General features: G+C 40.2%; 2 protein-coding genes and 1 long non-coding RNA gene across 20 annotated transcripts in view; 2 read left to right on the top strand and 1 right to left on the bottom strand.

The window, feature by feature from the left end:
- BIRC6 (baculoviral IAP repeat containing 6) overlaps positions 1-4,654 on the top strand; it is a 268,324-nt gene extending 263,670 nt beyond the window's left edge. For all 13 annotated transcript variants that reach the window (XM_073214568.1, XM_073214551.1, XM_073214548.1 and 10 more), the window contains 2 exons: positions 236-370; positions 3,514-4,654. In XM_073214568.1, the coding sequence (XP_073070669.1) occupies positions 236-370; positions 3,514-3,690 (312 nt within the window). In that variant the 3' untranslated portion in view covers positions 3,691-4,654. The remainder of the gene's footprint in view (positions 1-235; positions 371-3,513) is intronic.
- Positions 277-14,915, bottom strand: LOC108395584 (uncharacterized). Of its 2 annotated transcripts, XR_012121915.1 has the most exons (6): positions 14,222-14,915; positions 13,689-13,784; positions 10,826-10,969; positions 2,211-2,373; positions 685-772; positions 277-408 (listed from the first exon to the last, which is right to left on the bottom strand). It is a non-coding gene; the product is annotated as an uncharacterized lncRNA (long non-coding RNA). The 2 variants fall into 2 exon arrangements; XR_001852704.3 differs by lacking the exon at positions 277-408 and having other exon boundaries at positions 647-772.
- Positions 14,916-15,010: 95 nt separating this feature from the next.
- TTC27 (tetratricopeptide repeat domain 27) overlaps positions 15,011-22,861 on the top strand; it is a 179,702-nt gene continuing 171,851 nt past the window's right edge. For 2 of the 5 annotated variants that reach the window (XM_073214504.1, XM_073214474.1), the window contains exons 1-4: positions 15,012-15,309; positions 16,374-16,551; positions 17,564-17,693; positions 22,655-22,795. In XM_073214504.1, coding sequence (XP_073070605.1) covers positions 15,222-15,309; positions 16,374-16,551; positions 17,564-17,693; positions 22,655-22,795 — 537 coding nt within the window. In that variant the 5' untranslated portion in view covers positions 15,012-15,221. Of the gene's footprint in view, positions 15,310-16,373; positions 16,552-17,563; positions 17,694-22,654; positions 22,796-22,861 lie in introns of all 5 variants that reach the window. The other 3 variants (XM_073214488.1, XM_073214494.1, XM_073214485.1) reach the window with 3 other exon arrangements.

Genomic DNA, 22,861 nt, shown 5'->3' with positions numbered 1-22,861 from the left:
GATTAACTATTTGAATATCTGATATTATTGTCTGCTACAAAACTGGGCGTTTCAGCACATGTCATCTGATGTCATTAGCCTGATCTTCCCCTTGAATAACAGAGTTCACTAATGTGAGTTTGGAGAAAAATACATTGTGGTGTCCTTAAATTTCATTTATTTGTAGTGCTACAGACTTTGTCTTTTAAATTCTGACCTGAACACATTTTGTTCCATTGCTTGTTTTATTCTTAAGGTTATACACAAACATTTTTACTTAAAAAGAGTTGAGATCATGGCTCAGTGTGAGGAGTGGATTGCAGATGTCCAGCAGTACAGCAGTGATAAGCGGGTAGGCAGAACGATGTCTCACCATGCCGCAGCTCTCAAGGTGAGTGAGCCTGCTAGTGTGAGCCCTCTGGGGGGGCTCTAGAAGAAGACAGAGCCACAGCCATCAGATGGTGAAGTGTGGGAGGGAATCAAAGACACATAAAATTTTTTAAAGTTCAGAAGGCTAAATTGCCACCCAAAGACCATTGAAAAGATGTATTTGACAATGAATTGACAGTTCCTAAAATTAAAAATGGCTACAGTGACTGAACCAACAGAGTTTTATAGGGATGTTTTAAGATGATGACTACAAAGTGTGCTCCATGGATGACTGTTTTTACTTCTTTAGCTTTTCCTTTTCCCTAAGCCTCTCACCTTCCGGAATCTTAATACTTGAAGTAATGAGGGTGATGGTGGCTGTAGGTAGTCCAGCAACTGACTGGCAGAAATGTCTGATACAAACCTGTGTTGGGGGAAAAATTGTTCTTAACTTGGGTATCCACAAAATAGAAATGTAAAACAAGATAGTTTGGGAGGTTTTCTCCTCCTCTTATGATCTGTCGTTACTCAGCCCTGTTCCTTTTATCCTCCACTGGTTATCTTCTCTCTTCCTATGTTTAAATTTTTCTGTCTCTGCTGGCTCTTTCTAACTTTAAAACTATCTTCACTTAAGATAATCAGATGATGATTATCATAAGGATATATTGGTTTTTTAGGTGTGATTTTAAAAAAATTCCTACCTTTTCAGTTTATATACAGAAATATTTATGAGTGAAAAACCATATGATGTCTGAGGTTTGTTTCAAAATAAAATGAAAGGAACAAGTTATGGGATATAGATGATAGAAGACTGGCCATAAGTTATTGCTGAAGCAGATGATGGATATATGTGAGAGTTTCTTCTGTATTCTGCCCATTTGGGTATATGGTTGAAATTTTCCATTTTAAAAACTTGTAGAATTATTTTTCTCTTTTAACACTTGCATCCTCCTAAGCTAGTTTTATTTTGCCCCTGTTATTATAAGACTTTCTCTTTTTTTCTATCTAGAGCAATTAACACTCCTGCCTCCCTTTTTAAACCATCTTCTCACTAACCTTTTTCAGTTTAACTTCCAGTGACACCCTGGCTCACCTTTCTATTCACCCATCCCTCTCTCCCCTCTAGACCTTTACAAAGGCTTACTTTCCACTTCCTGGAAGCCTGCCTTGACTTTTAAGTTAGATGATTTCAGTATAAGCTTTTATAAACCCGCTGGCTACCTGTTAAAACACAGGCCTGGTGTGTGTCTTTTCTGCTTCAGCTTGTTGTGCACAGACAGTTCTGGCCCCCCATCTGCTCACACTCGTTGGCTCTTTCAGTGGATTCTTTCTTTCCCCTTCTCGAGTGACTGTGTACCAGAAAGCTTATGTTTTTGTCCTCAGAGCTATTTTATTCACTCTCTTTCTCTTTCCTCCCATGTGTCTATATCCTGACCTTGACTATTTGCTCTTTAAAAGTGACGTTTAAACTATTGTCTGCTGTCTGCTTTCTCAGAATTATGTTACCATTTTTACTTGGATACCCTGTCATCACTTCATTAAAGATCTAAAATTCGAACTTCCCTCTCATCAGGTTTTCTTTCTTTCAGGATTTACTTAACTTTAAACCATTTTTCTCTGTCTTAAAATTTAAGGATCTTCATTTAGTATCCTGGTCAGTACTAGGTCCTCAGTGGGGCCTTAATAGGGGATGCTGTCCTCCCACCTCCCTGCATAGGCATTATTTCTGTTCAGTTCCAACAGCTTAGTTTGTCAGCCAGCTTCCTTGCAGGTGGTTTTCCCACTTCCATTCCTTCCTCTAGTGCAGAACCCAATTGATCCTCCCAAACGTGGGTTTGGATGTATCTTTCCCTTATACAAACCTCAGTGGCTGAAGTCCAGCTTCCTTGGCTTTGTTATTTCAGTCAGCACCTTGCTTCTCTCTCAGAATCTTTACTCTGTTCTTCCTGTGTCACCCTGGCCTGGAAATCTCTGCTTCTGAATCAGTCTAGATTTGTCATTCCACTATATCTTTGTTGCTGAGGGCTATTCAAGAGAAATATGCAGCTGTTCAGCTGAATTCTATTAACAAACGCTTAGTATTCCCACCTCAACTATGCTTTTCAAATTTTTCTGTCTCCTTCCCTAGTGAGTGTTTTTCTCCTATTGTCCATAGTGGAAGGGAAATTGGGACTAGAGAAAATTCAAGTTACCTGTGTGTAAATATACTTTGAAACCTCACAAATGGCTGCAAGTGTGTAGTTCAGTTGTCTTATTTATGTCTTATGCCTCCAACCAAAATTTAGGTTCTGTGAGATCAGAGATTGTATCTTCCTGATTCTACTCATTGCTTTTACCTTGTCAGTGTTGAACACTGACAATGACTCAGAAATAAAAATTGTTCTGTAATTCTTGGTTAGTTAATTTTCAAAATTAGCTATTGACCCAGCTAATTTCTAAAGTCCTTGGTGTGATATTTGAGGTCATTTCTCTCCAGCTGGTAAATTATAAACCAAACCTTAATGTTTATAGACAACCAACCGTTCCCTATTAATATCTCTACATCCTTCCTTAAGTGGCCATATGGGGTAATCAAAGTTATGTAATCTCTAGATCTTCTGCATTTGCTTACTTTTTTTAAAGTTATGATAATAAATTATTTCTAAGGTTTAAGTGAGGGTGTTAGAGTGTTCAGCGAGACAATTAGTGTGAAGCATTTTGCAAATGCTCTACATAGGGCCTAGGACCTGATACTTGTTTTTATTCACTAAAATAGCAGTGTATTTATTTTAATTTATAGACTGGTCTTTCTCTTAAAAAATAAGTTATCCAGAGGCAGCATGTATTACAAGTCAAGAGGTTACTCTCTTGAATTTAAAGAAGTATATGCAGCGATGAATGGTGTCTTACAAATCATTAGTAGGCCGTTTCTGCTGCAAGGGTTGGGGCATGGGTAGGGCCTGTGGACATCTACTCAAGGCTTTTCAGCAACATGAGGTACTTTGAGCTTAGAGATTTTTGCCAGGTTTGTTCACTGCCTGAAATAGTAGCTAGCATGAGGAGGGTGCTCTATAAATACTTGCCGCCTGGTGCTTTGGGTTTCATTTTAAACCTAGTTCCTCCTTTAAATGACTGTGGTAGAAACCCAGAGTTTACAATTCTGACATCAGTCATTTTCCTGGGTAGCGTCACACTGCTCAGCTCCGCGAAGAGCTGCTCAAACTTCCCTGCCCTGATGGCTTGGACCCTGATGCTGACGCTGCCTCCGAGATGTGCAGTGCTGCGGCCGGTGCTGAGACTCTAATGCACGATCAGGTCAAACCCAGCAGCAGTAAAGAACTCTCCAGCGACTTCCAGTTATGAGCTGTGGTGACATGGACTTCATAGACACAAAGGCTTTGAAGCACAAGCCAAATATGTCAATATTTGTATGTAAGAAACTAATTATGTAATAGGTGATGAAACTGAAACTATACTATGCCCTTAAGGAGATCCAGTTTAATTCAAGGTGATCTTTTATTTACCTGTACAAGAGTGTAAACTTTTTTGTGCATTTATTTTTCAATTGTGAGAACCACTGATTGGTATGTTCAACAAATTTGTGTATACAAAGAAATGGATAAATCACTGATATATAAGGGAAACTACCTTAGGAAAGAATGTTTACTGAATGTTTATTTTATTTTTTTTTTTACTGTAGAGTGAGGGGTTGTTAACAAAGAATATATATTGGTCATTCTTACAACTACTATTTAAAGTCAGCAACTTTTCACTGAATTTGATAGATTTTATGTTTGTCCATATCTTCATGCTCATATTTGATTTCTGAAGACCTCCTACATTCACTTCAATAAAAGTTAAATGGACATATTCCCTCTTTTTTGATTTACTGGTACCTTTTTTAAAAATGATAAATATGCCATAAAATGCATTATAGCTGGAGACTTGCACTTGTATGGATGAATTTATTACATTCAACGTATTTAATTTTATGCCTTCTAATTCTAAGATGCAGAAAAAATAAATGAACATGATTTTATTCTATGCCAACACTCGGGCCTGTGAATGTATCTGTTATTTGAATTCAAGTATATGAAAAAGGAGTGGTCAATTTGAAGTCACTCTAAACTGATTTTTTCCTAAAGGGCTCCTTTTTTCCTGAACTCTCTGGTTTTATTACTGAAGTCACATTTATGTATGAAACACTGAGGCTCTGTGGAGCAGAGAGGATGTACCTCTCTGGTGCTGTTACAGTACATCGTGTACCTGCCGTATAGGCTCCTTGTCATGCAAATTATTCCTAGAGCCAAATAAAGACTTAGGTGTATTAGTATGTCTTGTTTCTAAAATAGTTTGCCATGGTGTGAAATGCTATTTCTTTAAAGAATTGAACTTTCAAGGCCTAAGCATGGAAAGGAAAGGATATTTTTCCAAGACCAATGATCACAAGGGAAAAGCTAGGGTGAATCTTGACAGTGTTTATATAAAATAAAGTGGTGAGTGGGAACCCTGAGCCTGGAGCTGCCCAGGAGGAACAGCTGCTTTTGGAACACTGCGTTGCTCTCTGAAGGTGCTCTCTCATGTACAAGGGCAGAGCTCCTTCAGCACAGATGAAGGGAGGGCAGGCTGGGTGACCAGGACATGCAAGGTTCTGAAACGCATAGTATTAGGGCTGGTGGGTGGCAAGCTACACCAAGAATGACGAAACAGAGTCAGTTTATGAGAATTAAATGTTACCCACAGACTGTAGCTACAATCTAAGTATAAAATTATTGGCAATAAGAAGTAAAAGAAAAGGCATCAATTCTCTAGGCTTTTTGTTTTTTGTTTTGGTTGGTTAGGGTCACATCAGGCTGGATGATAAAAGCTGCCATCAAATGTATTGTTTGCCTCCAATTTTGGATTTTATTTGTAATCATTCAGGTTGGGTCATTTTCCCACTCTATACCATTAGTCCTCAGATATCTTTATAAAAGGAAAGTAACAATACCAGAACTATATGGTCCAGTGCATGTTTTTTTAAAACCTAAGGCCTAAAAGTGTTAAGTTTGAGACCAGTCACATTAAAAAGGTTCCATCCAGGATCCAAACTTTATGCCAGCAGACAAATTTGAGTGCTTGCTTTGTACCTGGATGTTCCTGCACTTGGGGGTTGAATGACAGACATGAAAACATAATGTCAATGCAATATGGTAAGTGTTCTCTCTCTGATAGTTACTTATAGGGGACGCAGAGGAGGGGTAACTATCTCAGGCATAATGTTGATGGGCATTGAAATGATATGAAGGAAAGGCTTCCTAAAGGAAGATACTCTGAGTGTTGAAGGAGAAGGATAAAGAAGGGAGCCAAGCTGAAAGAAGTTATTCCAGATACAAGAGAACAAAAGGAGACTGGAGTTAGTGGCACCATGTTAGACAGTACTGGATTTTAAGAGACAAAGTGGGGTTAGTCAAATGGAATGTGTTGGGAAGATAGGAGGGTTTGGGTCATGGAAGACCTTGTTTGTCTTGTGCAGGAGCCCTGACATCCTGTGACTGACAAGGAGCTCACAAGGAGCTTTAATTAGAGCAGCTTGGTCAGGTTATGTTTCAGGAACATCTGCCAACTGCTGGGTGGCAAGATCAGTTAAGAGCCTACTCATAGAGTCCACATGGTAGGTGATAAACTAGGACAAAGGGGCAGAGAGGAAGAGACAATTGATAGAACTTGGGAAATATGTATTTTCTGGCATGAGAATAACTTCATATTTACAGGCTGAGGAGCCAGTGGGGAAGGGTAAGCATGAGGCCATAGAGAAGGATGGAGCAATGACCAGCAGACATAGGATGGCCTAGGTCCAAGAGAATAAAAAAATTCAGAAGCCAATAAAGCCAGTTGGGTCTCTTCATAAAGCTGATAATAGGAAGTTATTTTAAAGTACAAAAACAAACTGCTTATATACCATTCTAGCATTAAGACTAGTATCAACAGTCAGACAAATGTAGAAAGTCAAATTTTTTTCCTTTGATGTCCTGTAATTTATGTAGGAGAAGATGGGTAATGGGAGACCTTCTTGTTAGTCTGTCTTAAACTGGTGAAGGGCCAAGGTTTTCGGTACTTTGTAAAACACAGCAGAAAAGCTGCAGCATGTCACGTTGCCTGCCCTCCCTTTCCACACCTAGCCCCTTGCCCGTTGGTAGCAGCCTTTGAACCGTGACTTGAGCAGCATTGTACTAAACAGCTCAAGTGAAGGTTGGTCCCTAGCTAGGCATTAATGACTGGCCATTTATTTCTTAAACCAGAGTTGATTATTTAGTAGACAAATTTCTATAGTTTTTTTTTTACTTGAGCACAATTAAAATATATTTTATACCATATTCTTTTCCACAATTATAAGTTAATACTCTGGTATGTCCTCGTACAGGTGCTGGAATAGTATTAGTGTGTTGAAACACAAGCTGCTTCTCATTTTGAGAGGTAATGAGACTCATTAGACCAAAAGATTCCAAGATGGAGACAGACATGCCCACTGGGTCCACCTAGATACAGGATCAGACCCAACTGCAGACCCTAGGGAAGCTGGACAGACTCAGAGATGGAGCAGACAGCCGGGCTATGGGGGGACTGGAATGAGGGGCCTGGCCCACTGCTGCCCTGGTGCCTCGGTCTTGGGCAGGATAATTGCAGCACAACAGGGCCTCAGGTTCACCTGGTTTGAGTAACACTGAATTTTTTTTATTATGATAGTTATACTCTGATGTATTTAGTACAATATGGAAAATTGGGAAAATACTGAAAAATACAAAATGTGAAATTAAACATTAATTTTCTATCTTCTGTTTTCTGTGCTTTTCTATATAATTGATATATTGTATATAGTTTTACCAATTTAAAAAAATACACTATGCACATTTTTATCATTAAAAAAAATGGTTGACTAACCCGGATATACTTAAGCAATCCCTTTCTATTGGGACATTGAGGTCATTTGTTTTTCCTATTATAAATAATGGTCTATATCTTTATTTCCTTATAAATGCTCAAAGTAAAACTACTAGATCAAAGGTTTTGATATATATGACCAGTTGATTCCCAGAAGAGGTATATTGATTCATATTCCCATATCAATGTTGCCAGGCCCTGGCCAGCATTGGGTGCTACAGTTTTAATGTGCATTATTACCTGTCATCACCAAACATGGCTTTCATCTGCATTTCTTCAACATAATGCTTATTAGACATTTGAATTCCTACTTTGTCAATGATCACTTTATACCTTTTTCTTTTTTTTGTATATTTTAATATGTATGAGTTATTTGTATAGAATATTAACTTTTATCATACTTGCATGTATTGTTGCCAGATGGCCTTTAATTTTTGTTTGATTTTTCTCACAGAAGTTTTAAATTGTCATGAAATCACCTATTGATCTTTTCCTTTGTGGTTTTAATTGGGCTTTTTTTCTCTTTTACGCTTTTCCCTATGCAAAGACAAAAGAATCATTTATTTTCTAACTAGGATTGATTTGGTATTGGTGTAAGCCTGTCTGGAGCTGAGCTGCAACAGGCTTAAATCATTTTGCCGCTCGTCCCTGGTTCCCCTGCCCTTCTTCCAGGAGCCCAGTGTGGTGGTAAGAGCAGAGGCCTCATGCTCAGGTTGGAAGGTGCAAGCCAGCTTAAAATGAAACTCCTCTTTTTCTCTTAAAACCTGCTCAGTTTCTATCAGCTATCCCTCTTTCTCTCAGCTTCTAGTCTCCTAGCTTCAGGCTAGAGGAGCTGACCTGAGCTCTCTGAACCTACCCATTTCCTGGACAGAAGAGGATCCTCTTCTGCCTATGGGCTGCACCAAAAGACTGGTTTTCTTTGCTTCCTTCGTGTGTGTACTTCCTCAGGTTCCATCAGCCATGAGATTCTCCTATGCAGGAAGAAACTGCACCACGCGGCCGTTTTTGGCAGTGGTTTCAGTTTTATTCACTTGGCACTTCTCCTGGGAGGGCATACCCAGTCCGGCCATTGGTTGCCCGGAGGCACACAGCCTCAGGTTAAGCATCTCTGCCTTCTGGTGTCATCAGGATACTTATCTTCCCCACCTCACTGGTCTCTTCTCTCTTCCAAAGACTGCGTCACAGGCAGACCTGGACGGCTCTTCCTCATCCTTGCCGTCCGACCCCAGCTCTGTTCCTTGCTTTCACTCTTGCCTGTCCTTCCTCCAGGGTTTGTTTGGTTTATCCCTTCCTCCTTTCACCGTGCTGTCTGCAAACTAGGCAGACCCAGCTACAGAGTCTCCCCTTTCCCTGCAGCCGTTTGCATTATTTAGAGGGTCCAGCTAGAACTCCTTAACCTGTTTGTGTCCCTAAAACATAAACTATATGGATTTACTTGTTTACTTTCTAAGACTGTAGAATTGTCTAGCTACACATTGGATATTTTTTAGCCTGGAAATTTCAGGTATTATTTCTAATTCTATCATTCATGCTTAAGTCCATTTATAAAAGACAGTATTAGGTTCCCTTTATCTCACCTTGGGCCTATTTAGAATATTGGTTGAAACTTTCCTGAAGTCTTTTCAAAATCTGTATATTTACTTCATGATTTTGAATCTATAGGTTTTAAGGTTAATATAACCTTAACAGAAAGGCTTCTGAACTTGCCTTATGTAATGGATATTTTAACTTTTATTTTTAAATTTTACATAGAAACATTATGTATATCTTTTTCTTTTTACTCTGATATTCTTACACATATTTTTTCCATGGACAGCCTACCAGTTAATTCAATTAAGTGAGAAAGAGCTATAGTTCTGTATAATAACCTACCTTAAATGTCTGGTTCTCTTATCTGTTTTCCTAAAGTTGATAAAAATCCTTAATTGTAGCCCTTTGACTCTTGTCAGTAGCTTTAATTTGACTTCAAATCTGTCTTCTGTCCTATAAGTTTTATAATTTGTCTTTTTTGTTTTTTAGATGTTTTTTATATTAAGTGGATATTTGTTTGAAATAAGAAAAGAGACCATAATCATTTAAAAGCATAACGAAATGCAGAAAAATAACAAAACTTATTGACAGATACATATTTATCATAATTTTTCCTTATGTATTTTGGCTGTAGTCTTTTTTTTTTACTTTTTCTTGGCTACAGTCTTTTGATCACCTCATATGACCACAATTTTCGTAATATTTTCTAATTATTGCAGTGAAAGACAATTCATTACTTCTCCCAAAATGGTTGATCAAAATTTGTTATTTATTATTGATGGCAGGGATGCATAAAACATACTTCTTCAACAGACATATACACTGTTTATAGTATTCTGACACGTTTTATCTCCTACCAACACAAATTCTGTATTACATGATTCCTATCCAAAAAGAAAAACACATATTGGATATATAGTGATATACTCTGTGTAAAATCAAGTATATTCCTGACAGAAGTAGACTTCCATTTTGGCAAGGCATTGATGAGGATTGAGTCTTCTCACAATTTTAAATGTCTGATTATTTGAAGAATTCTGTGTAGATGGCTTCTGGCTCTGTATGCTTCAAGTCAGTTCTCTTCCATTACCCACCTGCCTCGGGTATAGAGCACCACAGGACTGACTGACTTCACCCCGGGGATCCCTGCCTTCTTCCCCCTGCATGTGGACTCGACTTACGGGTTTGTTTCTTGCAAATAGAATATGGTAGAAGTGAAAGGATACTTAGGCAATTAGGTTACGAAAAGACCGTAGTCTCTGTTGGGTCTCCCTCTGAGAGAAGCCTGCTGCCACGTTGTATGTGTCCCTAGAGAAAGGCTATGTGGAAAGGAACTGATGTCTTTGGCCAACAGCCAGTGAGAATTAAGGCCTGCCATATAAGCTTGGAAGAGGATCCTCTCCTCATTGAACTTTGTATATAAGAGCCTCTTTGTGAGAGACCCTGAGTCTGAGGCAAACAGCCAGGCTGCACTCAATTCCCGGCCCTCAGAAATTGTGAGATAATAAATGTTGTTTGAAGCTGCGAAGTTTTGTGGCGACTTTTTACACAGCAAGAGACAAGTAATACAAGCTATGTATGACACAAATATTTATGAAATGATATACCTTGCAAATAAAATGTCTAATGATTTTATAAAAGACATAGGTCTGACTGCCAAATAGTGCACCTCTATACCAAAAGGTCTAATTTTTTTTATAAAGTATCATTGATATACTTTAATAAAGTATATAAAGATATACTTCATAAACCTCTTATGAAGGTTTCACATGAACAACACTGGTTTCAACATTCACCCGTGTTAATCAAGTCTTCACCCACCTCACTGCAGTCACTGTCTATCAGTGTAGTAAGATGCTAAAGAGCCATTGTCTTCTTGCTGGACTGCCTTCCCTCTGACTTACAAAAGGCCTAATTTCTAAAATAAAGGACTGGGCCTAATGACATACAAAAACCTGCCTCATTAAATAGCTGAGGGTAAAAGACAAAATTCAGCTTGGGAGCTCAATGAAACTATTTAGATCTCATATGGTTGAGACTAACTCACCAGGCAGCAGGCCTGAAGAACAAAGACTCTGGGCTCAAAAAGTCAGTGTTGGTCTGAGGGCTCCCTGGAATGCTGCCTTGGATGGTCCTTAAAATGACATCGGTGGAAACTCCGGATTCAGAGGATGAGACCACTACTCAATTCCTGAAATAAAAGACAAAGCTGTGTTTATTGCTCATGATGGTGTATCATTTGCTAGGGCTGCCAACCAAGTGCCACAGATTTAAGCACCACCATCAAGGTGTGGGCAGGGGTGGTTTCTCTGTGGCTTGTAGGTGTCATCGTCTACCTGTTACCTCATTTGGTCTTCTCTCTGTGCCTATCTACATCCTAATCTTGTAAGCACACCAGTCACACTGAATCAGGACCCACCCTAAGGAACTTATTTTACCTTAATTATCTCCTTAGAGACCCCATCTCCAAATACTGTCACATTTGAGGAGTCGTAGCTGGGGATTAGGATTTCAGCATAAAAATTTGGGGCTAGTCGGTAGGGGAGATATAATTCAGCTCAAAATATGTTGGTCAGGCACAGTCTCTGCCAGCAGAACAGTGTCCATCTTACCTCAGGTTTTACACAGTGTGGTGTTCAAAGTCACCCTGTGACCTTGGACCTTGAGTGACAGGGACCCCCATGTATTCTCTGATTTATTTTGTGTGTTTGTGATATGTGGGCCCTTTAAAGACCAGCATTCAGGGCAGAAGCCCCCTCGTGTTACTCCAAGCATCCAGAGATTGCCGTATTCACAGGCGGGTAGCACTTGAGGTAGGGCTAGTTGGGTCAATCCCAAACTGAGCAAGCCTGAGTGGCAGTGTTCCTGTGCCTATGTTTCTGCCTCCTTTATGCCCATAGTGCATCTGGTGAAGGCTTGTTGAAAGCCTTGTCCTTTTTCAGCTGACTCAAGACCTACCAAAGGGAAGGATCCTTTTTTGCTTTGTGGGAGAAACAGCACAACGTTCAGGGGAGTGTGCTAGTGTTAGGAGTGGTCAATTCGAAGAGCCCAAGGACAAAGTAAAACCTAGGGGACTTCACTGGGCTGCCTGGCTTGGGCCAGGGCAATTTCTGAATAAAGAAACCTTACAGGGTCTGGTGGCTTTTCATTAAGGAGGGTAGCTCTCTTGTTCCATCCCCAGCTTGACTTAACATTCTACCAACATTCTTACCTCACCTAAATGCATGCTTTCTTTGCTGCTCCAGTCCTTGCTTTTAGGGATTTCCAGCACCTGTGCTGCCCGTGGTCCACAGTTGTTTCCAGCATGTTCCCTGGTGAGGTTATTTTACTTATCTACTTGCCCTGCCCTACATACCAGTCACATACTTGTCATCCATCTCTACTCACCAGATGTAGAGCATGGACCTTTGGGGGTCAGAGTAGGTTCAAAATCTAATGTAATCTTAGGCAAGGTACTTAGCTCTGAGTTTCCTTCTCTGAAAAGTTGGCTTAATAGTATTTGGCTGTAAGAGTTAGGTGAATATCCATTTAATTGTGTGTAACACTGCACCTGGTTTATCCTAAGCCTTCAATCCATTTTGACTTGTTGACCACAAAGCAAAGCCTATCTAACTCTCTGAGGGTTAGTGATGGTTGTAGGGCTATTGTTCTGAGGGACAGTGTTTGGAAAGTGCAGGGGGCAGTGGTGAGATAAGAAGAAAGAACTGTATGTCAGTAGAAGGATTTTGGAGAATATTAATTAGTCTTGGGAGATAAGATTTTAAGCCTTATAGAACAGATAATTTTTAAAAAGTTACTGAAGTATAACTGACAGGATAAAGTGCATGTATTTTAACTGTACAGTTGGTAAGTTCTTCCTTGTGTATATTCTATGAACTCATCAGCACAATCAAGATGGTGCACATACCCTGTGAACACAGCTGCCCAGCATCCTTGCTTCTCTGTATCCCTCCCTGCTTCCCTCTTCATCCTCCCTAATCCCAAGCAACCACTGATCTGCTTTCGGTCATTACAGATGTTTGAAATTCTAGATTTATATAAATGAAATTATATAGTACATTTTTTCTGACATTTCACTCAGCATAATTATTTTTATATTTGTATATATCTATAGCTCATTCTTTATGTATATGTATGTATGTATAGATACATAAAATATCTATAGCTATTTTGTGTAGCTGAACAGTATTCCATTGTTTATCATAAGTAAGTTTGTTCATTCATCTGTGGATGGACATTTGGGTTTTCAGTTTTTGGCTATTACTAAAAATGTTGCTACAAACATATGCAAACATTTAAAAATTATTATTAAACATGAGATTTGTTAATGAATATGAAAAAGGATTGAAAGGTTATAAAATGCTGGTTACAATCCTGACTTCTTCATTATTGAGACAGTGAAAAGATCCTGCTTCCCCTCTACTCCCTGAAAAAATACCAGATACGATTAAAAACATAAATGTATCAAATCTGAATCTATGTGGCGAAAGTTGTCATTTACAATATAATTCAAGGTTCTGGGTAAACATGGTATATTGAATATATGCATTTAATTTCCCACCTTCTTCAAAACCCATTAAAACTATGATAAAGAAAAAAGAATTAACACATAACCTACAAGAAAGAGAAGATGAGAGCAGGTAACACTGTTAGAAACTAGGTAACTGATTAAGCTGACCAGAGAAAGTCCAATTCTAGAAATGCAATGGGAAAAGCTACAGCAAACTTTCATTTGCCCTGAGGAATGAAAACTGGGGAGCATTAAATGTCTCTGGGACTTAAGATTATAGGCTGGAAGGAGGGGCTAAAATGAGCAGCCCTCCTGCAAAGCTGAGTCAGTGAGCTGGAACCCCTGCTCTCACCTTCCCTTCCACCCTGTCAGTGGTCTGTAGAGGGTCCAATATACACACCGGCTCCTAAATACTGAAACTCCTGGTTTTCTCCTTCCACTTGGCTCTGGAACTGTGGCAACCAGACCAACACCGTCTTGGTAGGAGAAAGTCTCTCTGAGTAACCCGTCCAGTCCAAGAAAAAAGACAAATAGTGACATCAGGGGTTACCCATGGACTGCGCAGCCAACTCTACGCTCACCCTTAAGTGGACATAAATCACCCGCCAGCTCAGTGTCTACTCAGCAATTTCTTTTCAATTGAGACCTTGTTTTTCCCTCTCCATCTTATTACTGGAGTCCATTTTGCCTGAAGGGAGATTTAACAGACTCAGTTATTAGTTTTGTCTAGCGTACTACATTTAGCCCACCAACCAACCTTGAATTATAGTGGAAGCACCACGTTTATCATGTGGTCAGCGGGGCTCTACACACACGTGAGGGACTTGGTTCAACAGTCAGTGTGTTTTAACAACTGTTGATCTTTAACTGTCAAATGGTTTAGGCAGTGCTAGATTTTGTGCTTTAAAAAAAAATCATTCCCTGGACAAATACCTTCTAAAAGTACTTCTTAAAGAGAAGACATTCTAGGGCATCCGATCTCTATTGCCCTTAATTCCTCCAGGAATCCTGTGTGGGCACCTTTCCCTTAAGCTTTCTAGATGGTGCACGGCATCCGTACAGCGCAGGCTTCAAGCCCACTGGGGCGGGACCTGCCACGTCCTGGCTCTCGGAGCCTTGGTTTCCGCCCCGGAGGGCGGCTCTGAAGGTTGAAGGACGTGCGGGTGAGGCGCGGTGCTCAGCAGCCGCGCGCAGGGGCCCTGCAGCGATCGGCGTGCCCAAGCTTCGCTGCACCGGCTGGCGGGCCAGATGTCCCGCTCGGGCACGATTTATGTCGTGACAGCGCCAAAAGACACTTCTTACACTCAAATTCTTTCAAAGAAGAAAAACCCATTCTTTGCTGACGGGGTTCTTAATTGGGGTTCACGGACTCCAGAGGCTCTCGAAGTTCGCGGAACGGTACCCAAATGCTGGTCCCAAGAGCCCTCCTGCGTTTGCGGGAAGGACTACCGCTCCCATCGGGCTGGCAGGAGGGCTCTGACCCCAGAAGGCTTAGGAATCCAACCGGCCTTCCAACTAAGCCCGGTTTCGGCGAGACCGCTGCTTTGAGCAGCGTTTCAGTTCGAGCCCTGCGTGGGCGAGGACACGCGGACCCTCCGCCCGCCACTGCTTTCGCCGCTCTGGCAGCGCCCTCGAACCCCGCCCACTCCCGCTCGGGGCGGGGTATCTCCACTGGGCATGCTCACTACCAAGCCCTGGGTTGGCCTCCTAGGCGGAAGCCAGCGCAGGGAGCGTGCGTGTTTTTCCCAGGGTGTTCCGTGCTTCCGTCTCCGCATGCCGGTTTCCTCACGTGGGGATGTAAGGTCGCAGGTGTATCCACAGAGCAGTTGCCGCCAGACTTCGGCGTCTTTGCGCTTTCCTCCTTTCCTGTCTTTTGTTGACTCCTGTATAACCCTCGTAGGAACCCATTTTGGCTGCAGCGGTGTCCGGGGTGATGTGGACCCCGGAGCTGGCAGTTTTGAGGGGCTTCCCTACTGAGACAGAGCGGCAGCATTGGAAGCAGGAGGGAGTAGCAGGCTCAGGTGAGAGAGCTACACCTGCCAAGGACTTAAGCCAACGTCGAGACTGTGAGGAGAAGGGGTGGAGATAGCTTGTTTTCATCCCATCCTTGTTTTATTGATTTCCTACCAAAATCTAGCTGATTCTTTAAGGCTTTGTGCTGTTGCATCCTTGACATATTGGGCGTGGTCTTGTCTTTACCCCCAGATTGTTACTGCCCAGGTTCAGTAATACTGACAATGGCAATGTCAGTTACTTTTCTAAATCCTTAACATTATATTAAACTCTTTAATCCTTATAGTAGGCGTGTAAATTACATATTACTTTTAATCCCATTTGGCAGATGAAGACATTTAAGTACGGATTGGATAAGTAATTATTCAGTTAACACAGCTGTGGTAAGCAGAAAAGCTGAAATGAGGCAGCAAAGAGTTAAAAGGCACATTTATTAGGGGGATATAAACACATCTGACTGAGGTATTTAGGCTGGACCTAGAGGATAAATAACAATTTAGGACAGTAGATAAGTGTTCTGTGTGTGTGTGTGTGTACACAATAGGTGTTTCAGGAGAGAATTTCTGAAGTCTTGGGGTCTGGAAGGGTTTTATGGAAGAAGCTCAATTTGAATTGATTTTTGATTAAAGGATAAGTCTTGACAAGTGGAGAGGAGCCCAACAGGAGAAATCACAACTGTAAAGTGTGGAGGTGGGAATGTGTGTGGATAATAGGGGAATAGTGAATGAACCAGCTTTTTATTTCAGCAGAGAGTATGCTGAGGTGGGAGGAGCCAGACCGTGAAAGGTCGTGGAGCCCTGACTATGGGAAATTTTCTGTTGCAGTAGGAATCGCTCTGAGGGTGATAGAACTGAGGAATATTATTCCTAGGCCTTCTGCCTTGCTGCTCATCGTATGGATGAGCTTTCAATTCTATAAGTGATATTTTTGCTCATTGTTCTCTGGTAATGTATAGCAAGCATATAGAATTATATATGGCATTCTAAAGTTGTAGATTTACCTAATAGTATTATCTTTTACAGTATGAAAAAAATGTTCTTTTGTATTATTGGACTAATTTTTTATATTACAGAGAGTGGCTCTTTCCTACAGTTGCTGCTACAAGGGAACTATGAGGCTATACTCTTAAATTCATTGACTCAGAATATTTTAAATTCAACAATGATGGCTGAAGAAAAGATTGACAGCTACCTAGAGAAGCAGATAGTAACATTCCTGGATTACCCAACAGATGTGGACAAAACTGAAAGGTAATTTAAAGTTTTCATAGAGAAACAGATTCTTTCTTCTAGTGTTGCTTATTCTTTGCTCTGCTCAGTTGAGCTGCATTGAGCTTTATATTCTGGCTACCATAGGCTGTGGGTTTGATTTTTTTTCCTTAAAGAATCTTCGTTTTGAGGTAGGGCCTGGGAGATATAGGGAGAAGAAAGCTTTCACTCTCTTCAGAGTGAAACTCCAGGATTCTCTGGCTGTTGTATGTAGGAGTTGAATCCCCACTTCTTTTTATCGTAATCCAGGGGTTGGCAAATTATGGCTGGTGGGCCAAAGTGGCTCAGAATGGTGTTTACCTTTTCAAAGGTTTGGAAAAAAAGAAACACATTTTATCTGCAAAGCCTGAAATATATTTAAGATATGTCCATTTACAGAAAAAGTTTACTCACACCCCATCTTAAGCTGAAGCAGTTTGAAAAAAGTAAGCTCGAGTGAAATTTCTTGGGGTCTTTTTGTACTAGTAGTTTGTAGTACAGGATTAGTAAAATGTAAAAAATGTTATTTAAAGTCACCTTTTTGTTTCCAATTTCCTTTGTATAAAGTCAGTTTTTCATACATCTCTGGCAGTGTTAGAGCTATTCAATAGAATGCCAGAAAAGTGCCTGATCAGGGCCTAAATCAGTGCTGTTCAAGAAAACTTTCTGTGACTCGCAATGTTCTCTGCCCACACTGTCCAGTGCAGTAGCCTCTAGCCACTTTTGGCTGTTGAGCCCTTCAAATGAGTGACTGAGGGACTGAATTTTATATTTTATATAATTGTAATGAACTTAAATTGAAAAGGGCCAAATGTGTCTTGTGGATATAATATTGGACAGTGCAGACCTAAGTTGTTTAGGTCTCAAAGATTTTGTAGTACTGTCATATAATCTCTATAAATGTTGGTTGATAGCTTAACATTTTTCTTAATAAAACTGAAATGAATGAAATAGTGTTTGTGGGTATACAGTGATAGTGATTTGTATTTATTTTTTTGCCTGTTCTTATATACAGACAACAGCTGATATTCCTAATTGGGGTGAGCTGTTTGCAACTCTTTGTTCAGAGTAACTGGACGGGGCCCCTCACTGATTTACACCCTCAGAACTTTTTACCATCTGCTTTGTTCCAGCAATTCAGTGAGGTATGCTTCTTGAAAATGTCATTATTATGGCCAGTAATGTCATAGTTATTATTGTGTTACTTATTTTTTAGGACTAGTCTTTATAAACTGGAGTACATAATAGGAAAGAAACATGACTTTATAGTTTGTTCAGAACCTACTAAGATGCCTATTTATTGATCAGATTTTTAAATATTCCAAAAGTTCTGTTGTCAAGCTCCTCTTCATACACTCCCTATTTTATGGGGTTCTGCAGCTCATTTGATTAAAGCCTAGGCAGCTGCTTCAGTTACCTCGATGCATGTATTACCACACTTACATAAAGATATTTTCCGACAGAGCAACAAATCTGGAAATCTGTTTAACTTTGTTAACAGGTAAGTTGGGCTGCTGTGCTTAACAACAGTGCCTGGGAGTGGTTTCTTTTATATTACAAATACTTCCTCCAAGTGCCTGGCCCAGAGGTGCTCCATGGTGATAACAATTATTATTATCTGTGTATGAAGCTGATATTATTGCTCTGCATCAGCAGGCCATCCGTAGAGCTTGTAGTCCACAGTCGTCAGGAGTTTTTGAGCATATGCATAGTGTTTAGTATAATACGCTCTGTAAAAGAAGTGTAGTGACTTTGATTCATCCGGCCACCTCAGAGTAGCTGTCAATCACTCAGCCTTGGATCCCTTAGCTTCCAAAGATTGTGCAGCAAAAGAGAATTATGTACTGTTACTTAGTTTCTCAGGCTTAAAAGTAGCAAATGAAAGGGGGATGGAGTTATTAGAGGTGTTAATCATTTGAAGGTGGGGTAGAAGGGAAGAGGTACAAAAGCAACCCTAATCTGAAAGCCACAATAATTCATTCTGTGTACATCTGTTTAATGAGTCATTATTATATTATAGAGTAACTGAAATTCATAATTCATTATTGGAAGGTTAAAAGATCTTCTGTAGCTTATGTCTAAGAAGGGAATTTAATGTATACTTTACAAAGGATTTCACCCGAAATTGTTAAAATAAAATCCTAAAGATTATGGCACTTAAAGAGAGGTGCTTCAATGATCAGTGATTCACATGCTTCATTGATTCAAATTTACTTATATGGAGCATCTCATTCTCTGTGTTATTGTGGATGAAACAGTTTCTAGCCTCTGTGGTCCTCTAGCATAGGTTAGAAACCTACCAAACAGTAAAAGTTGTAAATATTTACTTTGCTCTGATATTTGCGTGGTGCTTAATTCATCTGCGTTATATCAGTTTGAGGTATTCTGTAGCTGACAAAACTGAAGCTCAGGGTGGTGAAAGAAACTTGTCAGAGGTCTGATAGTTGGAGGATTGGAATCTGCATTTTTTGGGTCCAAAGCCAGTACCCTTTCCACTAAACTAGTGTAGAAGCACCTGTTAAAGTCAGGTAACCACTCACAGCAGTACAAAAATGGGTTATATGAGAGACTCAGACTGTGAGAAATTTTCAAGTTAACCAATAGTTCTCTGGAGAGTGAACTTTGTCAGAGGAGACCTTTCAGTTGGGACTGGACCTTGAACTAGAACCTGGTGGTTGTTGAAAAAATGGATAAGTAGAGAAGAGGATGAACACATTCTAGGTACAATCATATGAGCAGAAGTTTAGAGGGGAGAAAGGTACCATGTTGTGGGAAAGGGGTGCTTTGAGCCTGTTTGAGTAGCAGCATCAGACTCAATGACATTCAGTCCAGCCTGTGGGAAACTTTGACTAAGACCTGGGTTTTCATTTTTTTATTAGCACTACTTCATACACTCAAAAAAGCATATAAGATATGTACAGTAATGAGACTCCTTTATTCCCACTGTGTAGCAAGAGAGAGAACATTCCTAGCATCGTGGAGCAGGGCTTCCCAGCTGCTCCTGCCAAGCTGGTGGGCCCCCCCTGCCATCGCAGTGGCTGTGCGGGCCTGTGCTGGGGGTGCCTGGGAGCCAGGCTCTGCTGGTGGAGCGGCCTTCTCTCATCACCTGGTGTGCTCTGACTTGGAAAAGGTTGGGAAGTACTGCTTTGGAGGGGCCCCCATGTGTACCTTCTGATAGCATCCCAGCCCACCTCTGTCATGGATTTTGTGTTGATCATTTCTTTGATTTACTTCATAGTTTTAGCACCTATGGAAGTAGCCCTAGAAAATGTATTAAGTTTTGCCATTTCTGAACTTTATATAAATGAAACACACTCTGTGTATTCTTCTGTGTCTTGCTTTGCTCAATGGTATATTTTTGAAATGCCGTTACTCATTTTTATCATTGTATTCCAGTTGAATGAATATACCTCAGTTTATATATCTGTTCTACTCTTGATGGCCATATGGTATGTTTCTATATTCTGCAATATATTATCTACAGTGCTATCAGGAACACATCTTCTGGAAATCATTTGCAAGAGTGTCAAAACACAGTGTACTTAAAAAGATAGTGTGTGTGCAGTGTGCTGAGAGGAGGAGGCTCTGTTTACTGGCCCCCAGGTACAGCTGGGCACCTGGAGGGTGATGGGATGGGTAGTTTCACACACTTGCAAGCCCTTCCCAGCACTAAGTTGGGAAGCTGTGCTGTAGTGTATATGTTTGTGAGTGGAGTTGCTGTGCCCCAGAGTATATGCATATTCAACTCTTCTTGGTAATATCAGATTGTTTTAAAAGAATTATTCAACTTAATATGCTCTTTTTTCCAGCAATCTGAGGATCTGGAAGCTTGTGGGGAGCAGCACACTGGTATTTTCTAGTTGTCATTTTTTTGTACTGATTATGTCTTCAATTATCATGAAGCACAAATACTTGTGAACATACTTTATGATCATGAAGTCTAGTCACCAAAGTCAAATTAATTTTTCCTGCCTCTAACTTATGGCCTTGGCATTTTTGGCACTGTTTCTGACCTCTGCTGCTAACCAGCCTCAGAGGAATAGCATTGAAGGTCCATGTCTGAGTATTTGGTCCCTTCTCACCCATAAAACTTGATCTGGTAATCTGGTTTTATATTACATTTGTCTCAGGCTTCCAGATGTTGAATTTTTTTCAGTATGATGCTGATAAATATGTATTTTTTATATATATCATATGCTTCCTTGACTGAGGAATTGTTCCTAAAGGAGTTGTAACCTTCGCTCTGTCTATTTTCATTGAAAATGTAAACAATCCTCTTTAAAAAAAATGGACCGTTTCCCAAACCCTCTGGAAGTACGTTTAGAACTCAGTCGGAGTATCAGTGTTGTATCACTGGGGTAGGCAGAAGCTGGTTTACTTAAGCAGAAGATAGAAAAGCATTTAATTTTTTCATGATGATATTAGGGATATAAATTTTTTTATTCATAGATTCACTCATTTATTCATTATTTGCCTTGTTAATACCATCTCCAGAGAACTTTGAGTTAAGAGTAGGAGATATAGTAACCAACCCCTGACATTGAGTATCAGAGGCAATGATATCCAGGTAGTGTATTATAGGCTTGTTGTATAATTTTTAATTTGTTGCCTTATTAAGTTACTTGCTTGTTATTTATATTTAGGGATTCCATTTAGAAGATAATGATATAAATTTTTGCTAGAACTGGTAGACATATTCCTCATCTCAAAGTAATTAGAATAAAGATCATTAGTTTGGTTTGGACTTTAGGAAAGGAAGACAACTATATCCATCTAAATGACAAGATGATTTGAAGGCTGCAGGTTCAGTTTGGCACATTAAGCAAGTTCTTCTCTTGGGTTCTTAAGTCAGTATGTTTGCTTGTACATTTAGGACCTCCACTTGGAGGTCTCCCAGGATACCTCAGACTCATCATGTCCAAGACTGAACTCATGGTGAAATTCTTCTCGAAACCAGGTCCTCTAGTTTTCTAGTGTCCATGTCAGTTACCCGCACTCTAGTTGTCCCAGCCAGAAGCCTAGAGGTGACCTTGGCCCTGTCCTTAAGTCCTGGTGCTCAGTGGAGCTCTGGACCCTGCTGAGGGGCAGGAGGAGGTAGAGATGTATGAGAAAGGCAGCATGGGCTGGTAGGAAGAACATTGGTCTGGGAGTTGGGAAGCTTGGGCTGTAATGACTGTTCAGATACTACTTTCTGTGTCGTTTTGGATTGCCCTTAATTTCCACAGCTATTTCTTGCCCTCATTGAATACATTAATAAAGTATTAAACGAGGTACTGGCATTACCAGGATTATTTAATTTAGTCCTTACAAGAAACTCTGTGAGGTGTAGGTTCTATTATTTCATTTTACAATTGATGAAATGGAGTCTTCAGGTTCAAAATTTACCTATAGCCACAAACTAATGCGCAAAAAGGGCACTATCCTGTGTCTGTTTCATTAGAGCCCATGTTCCTAACAGGTAAGCATTCCTGCCCTCTATTTTGTGGCAGCTGTCAGAATTATGCAGTCCACATTTTAGCAACACAGGTGCCTTGTCCATTATAGAAAAGTCTCTGTTCAGCTGAGGAGTGGGTATTTCACAGGTGTCCCTTTTTGCGACCTGTTCTCCTGGCCCGTAGTTGTAAGCCTGCTCAGCGTTTGATGAGTAAGACCTTGCTGTGTGTTTGGCTTGACAGGAGCTATGGAGCAGATATGCTCTGTGATGGCATTTGCTAGTGAGTGAAGCACATGAAGTGTGGGTGTTAATGTGTTTATATTAATAAATATTATTAAATTATATTTCATAATAAATACCTTAACATAAGGATGCTTTTATTGAAATGGTATTTTGTAAGTAAAGAAACAAATGCTTCTTCAGTCTACCATTTTCTTGAGATACCTGTTCCTCTAAAGTTTGAACAGATGGGTGGCCAACAGTCAGAGTGGGTTGGGTTTATACATCTGGGAGGGCGTTTCTAATGTTGTGATTCTGTCCGGTGCCAGTTGCTGTATAATAGATTAATGCCTTTGTTTCAAAACTGAATTAACTGAAACATATGAATTTTTAAAAGGCCTTAATATTTTGTTAAATTATATCGTCCTATCTTACACGTTTTTTGTCTTTCAGGTCAAAGGCCTGGATGCAGTTGTTCTGAATCTGCTCGTTATGGATGGTGAATCAGTCTATAGCCTGACCTTGAGGCCTATACTGCTGTTAATTGCACGGGTTATCCTAGTGAATGTAAGACATAAACTGACAGACATACAGGTAAGAGAAGAAAGGAGCCAGGAGATTTATACCCAGGTGTGACTTTCGTGCTAATTAGCATCAGAC

Source organism: Manis javanica, chromosome 1, assembly GCF_040802235.1.
Source record: "Manis javanica isolate MJ-LG chromosome 1, MJ_LKY, whole genome shotgun sequence".
Lineage (NCBI taxonomy): Eukaryota > Metazoa > Chordata > Mammalia > Pholidota > Manidae > Manis > Manis javanica.
Note: the sequence above shows the minus strand (reverse complement) of the source record. Positions and strands in the feature narration are given on the sequence as shown.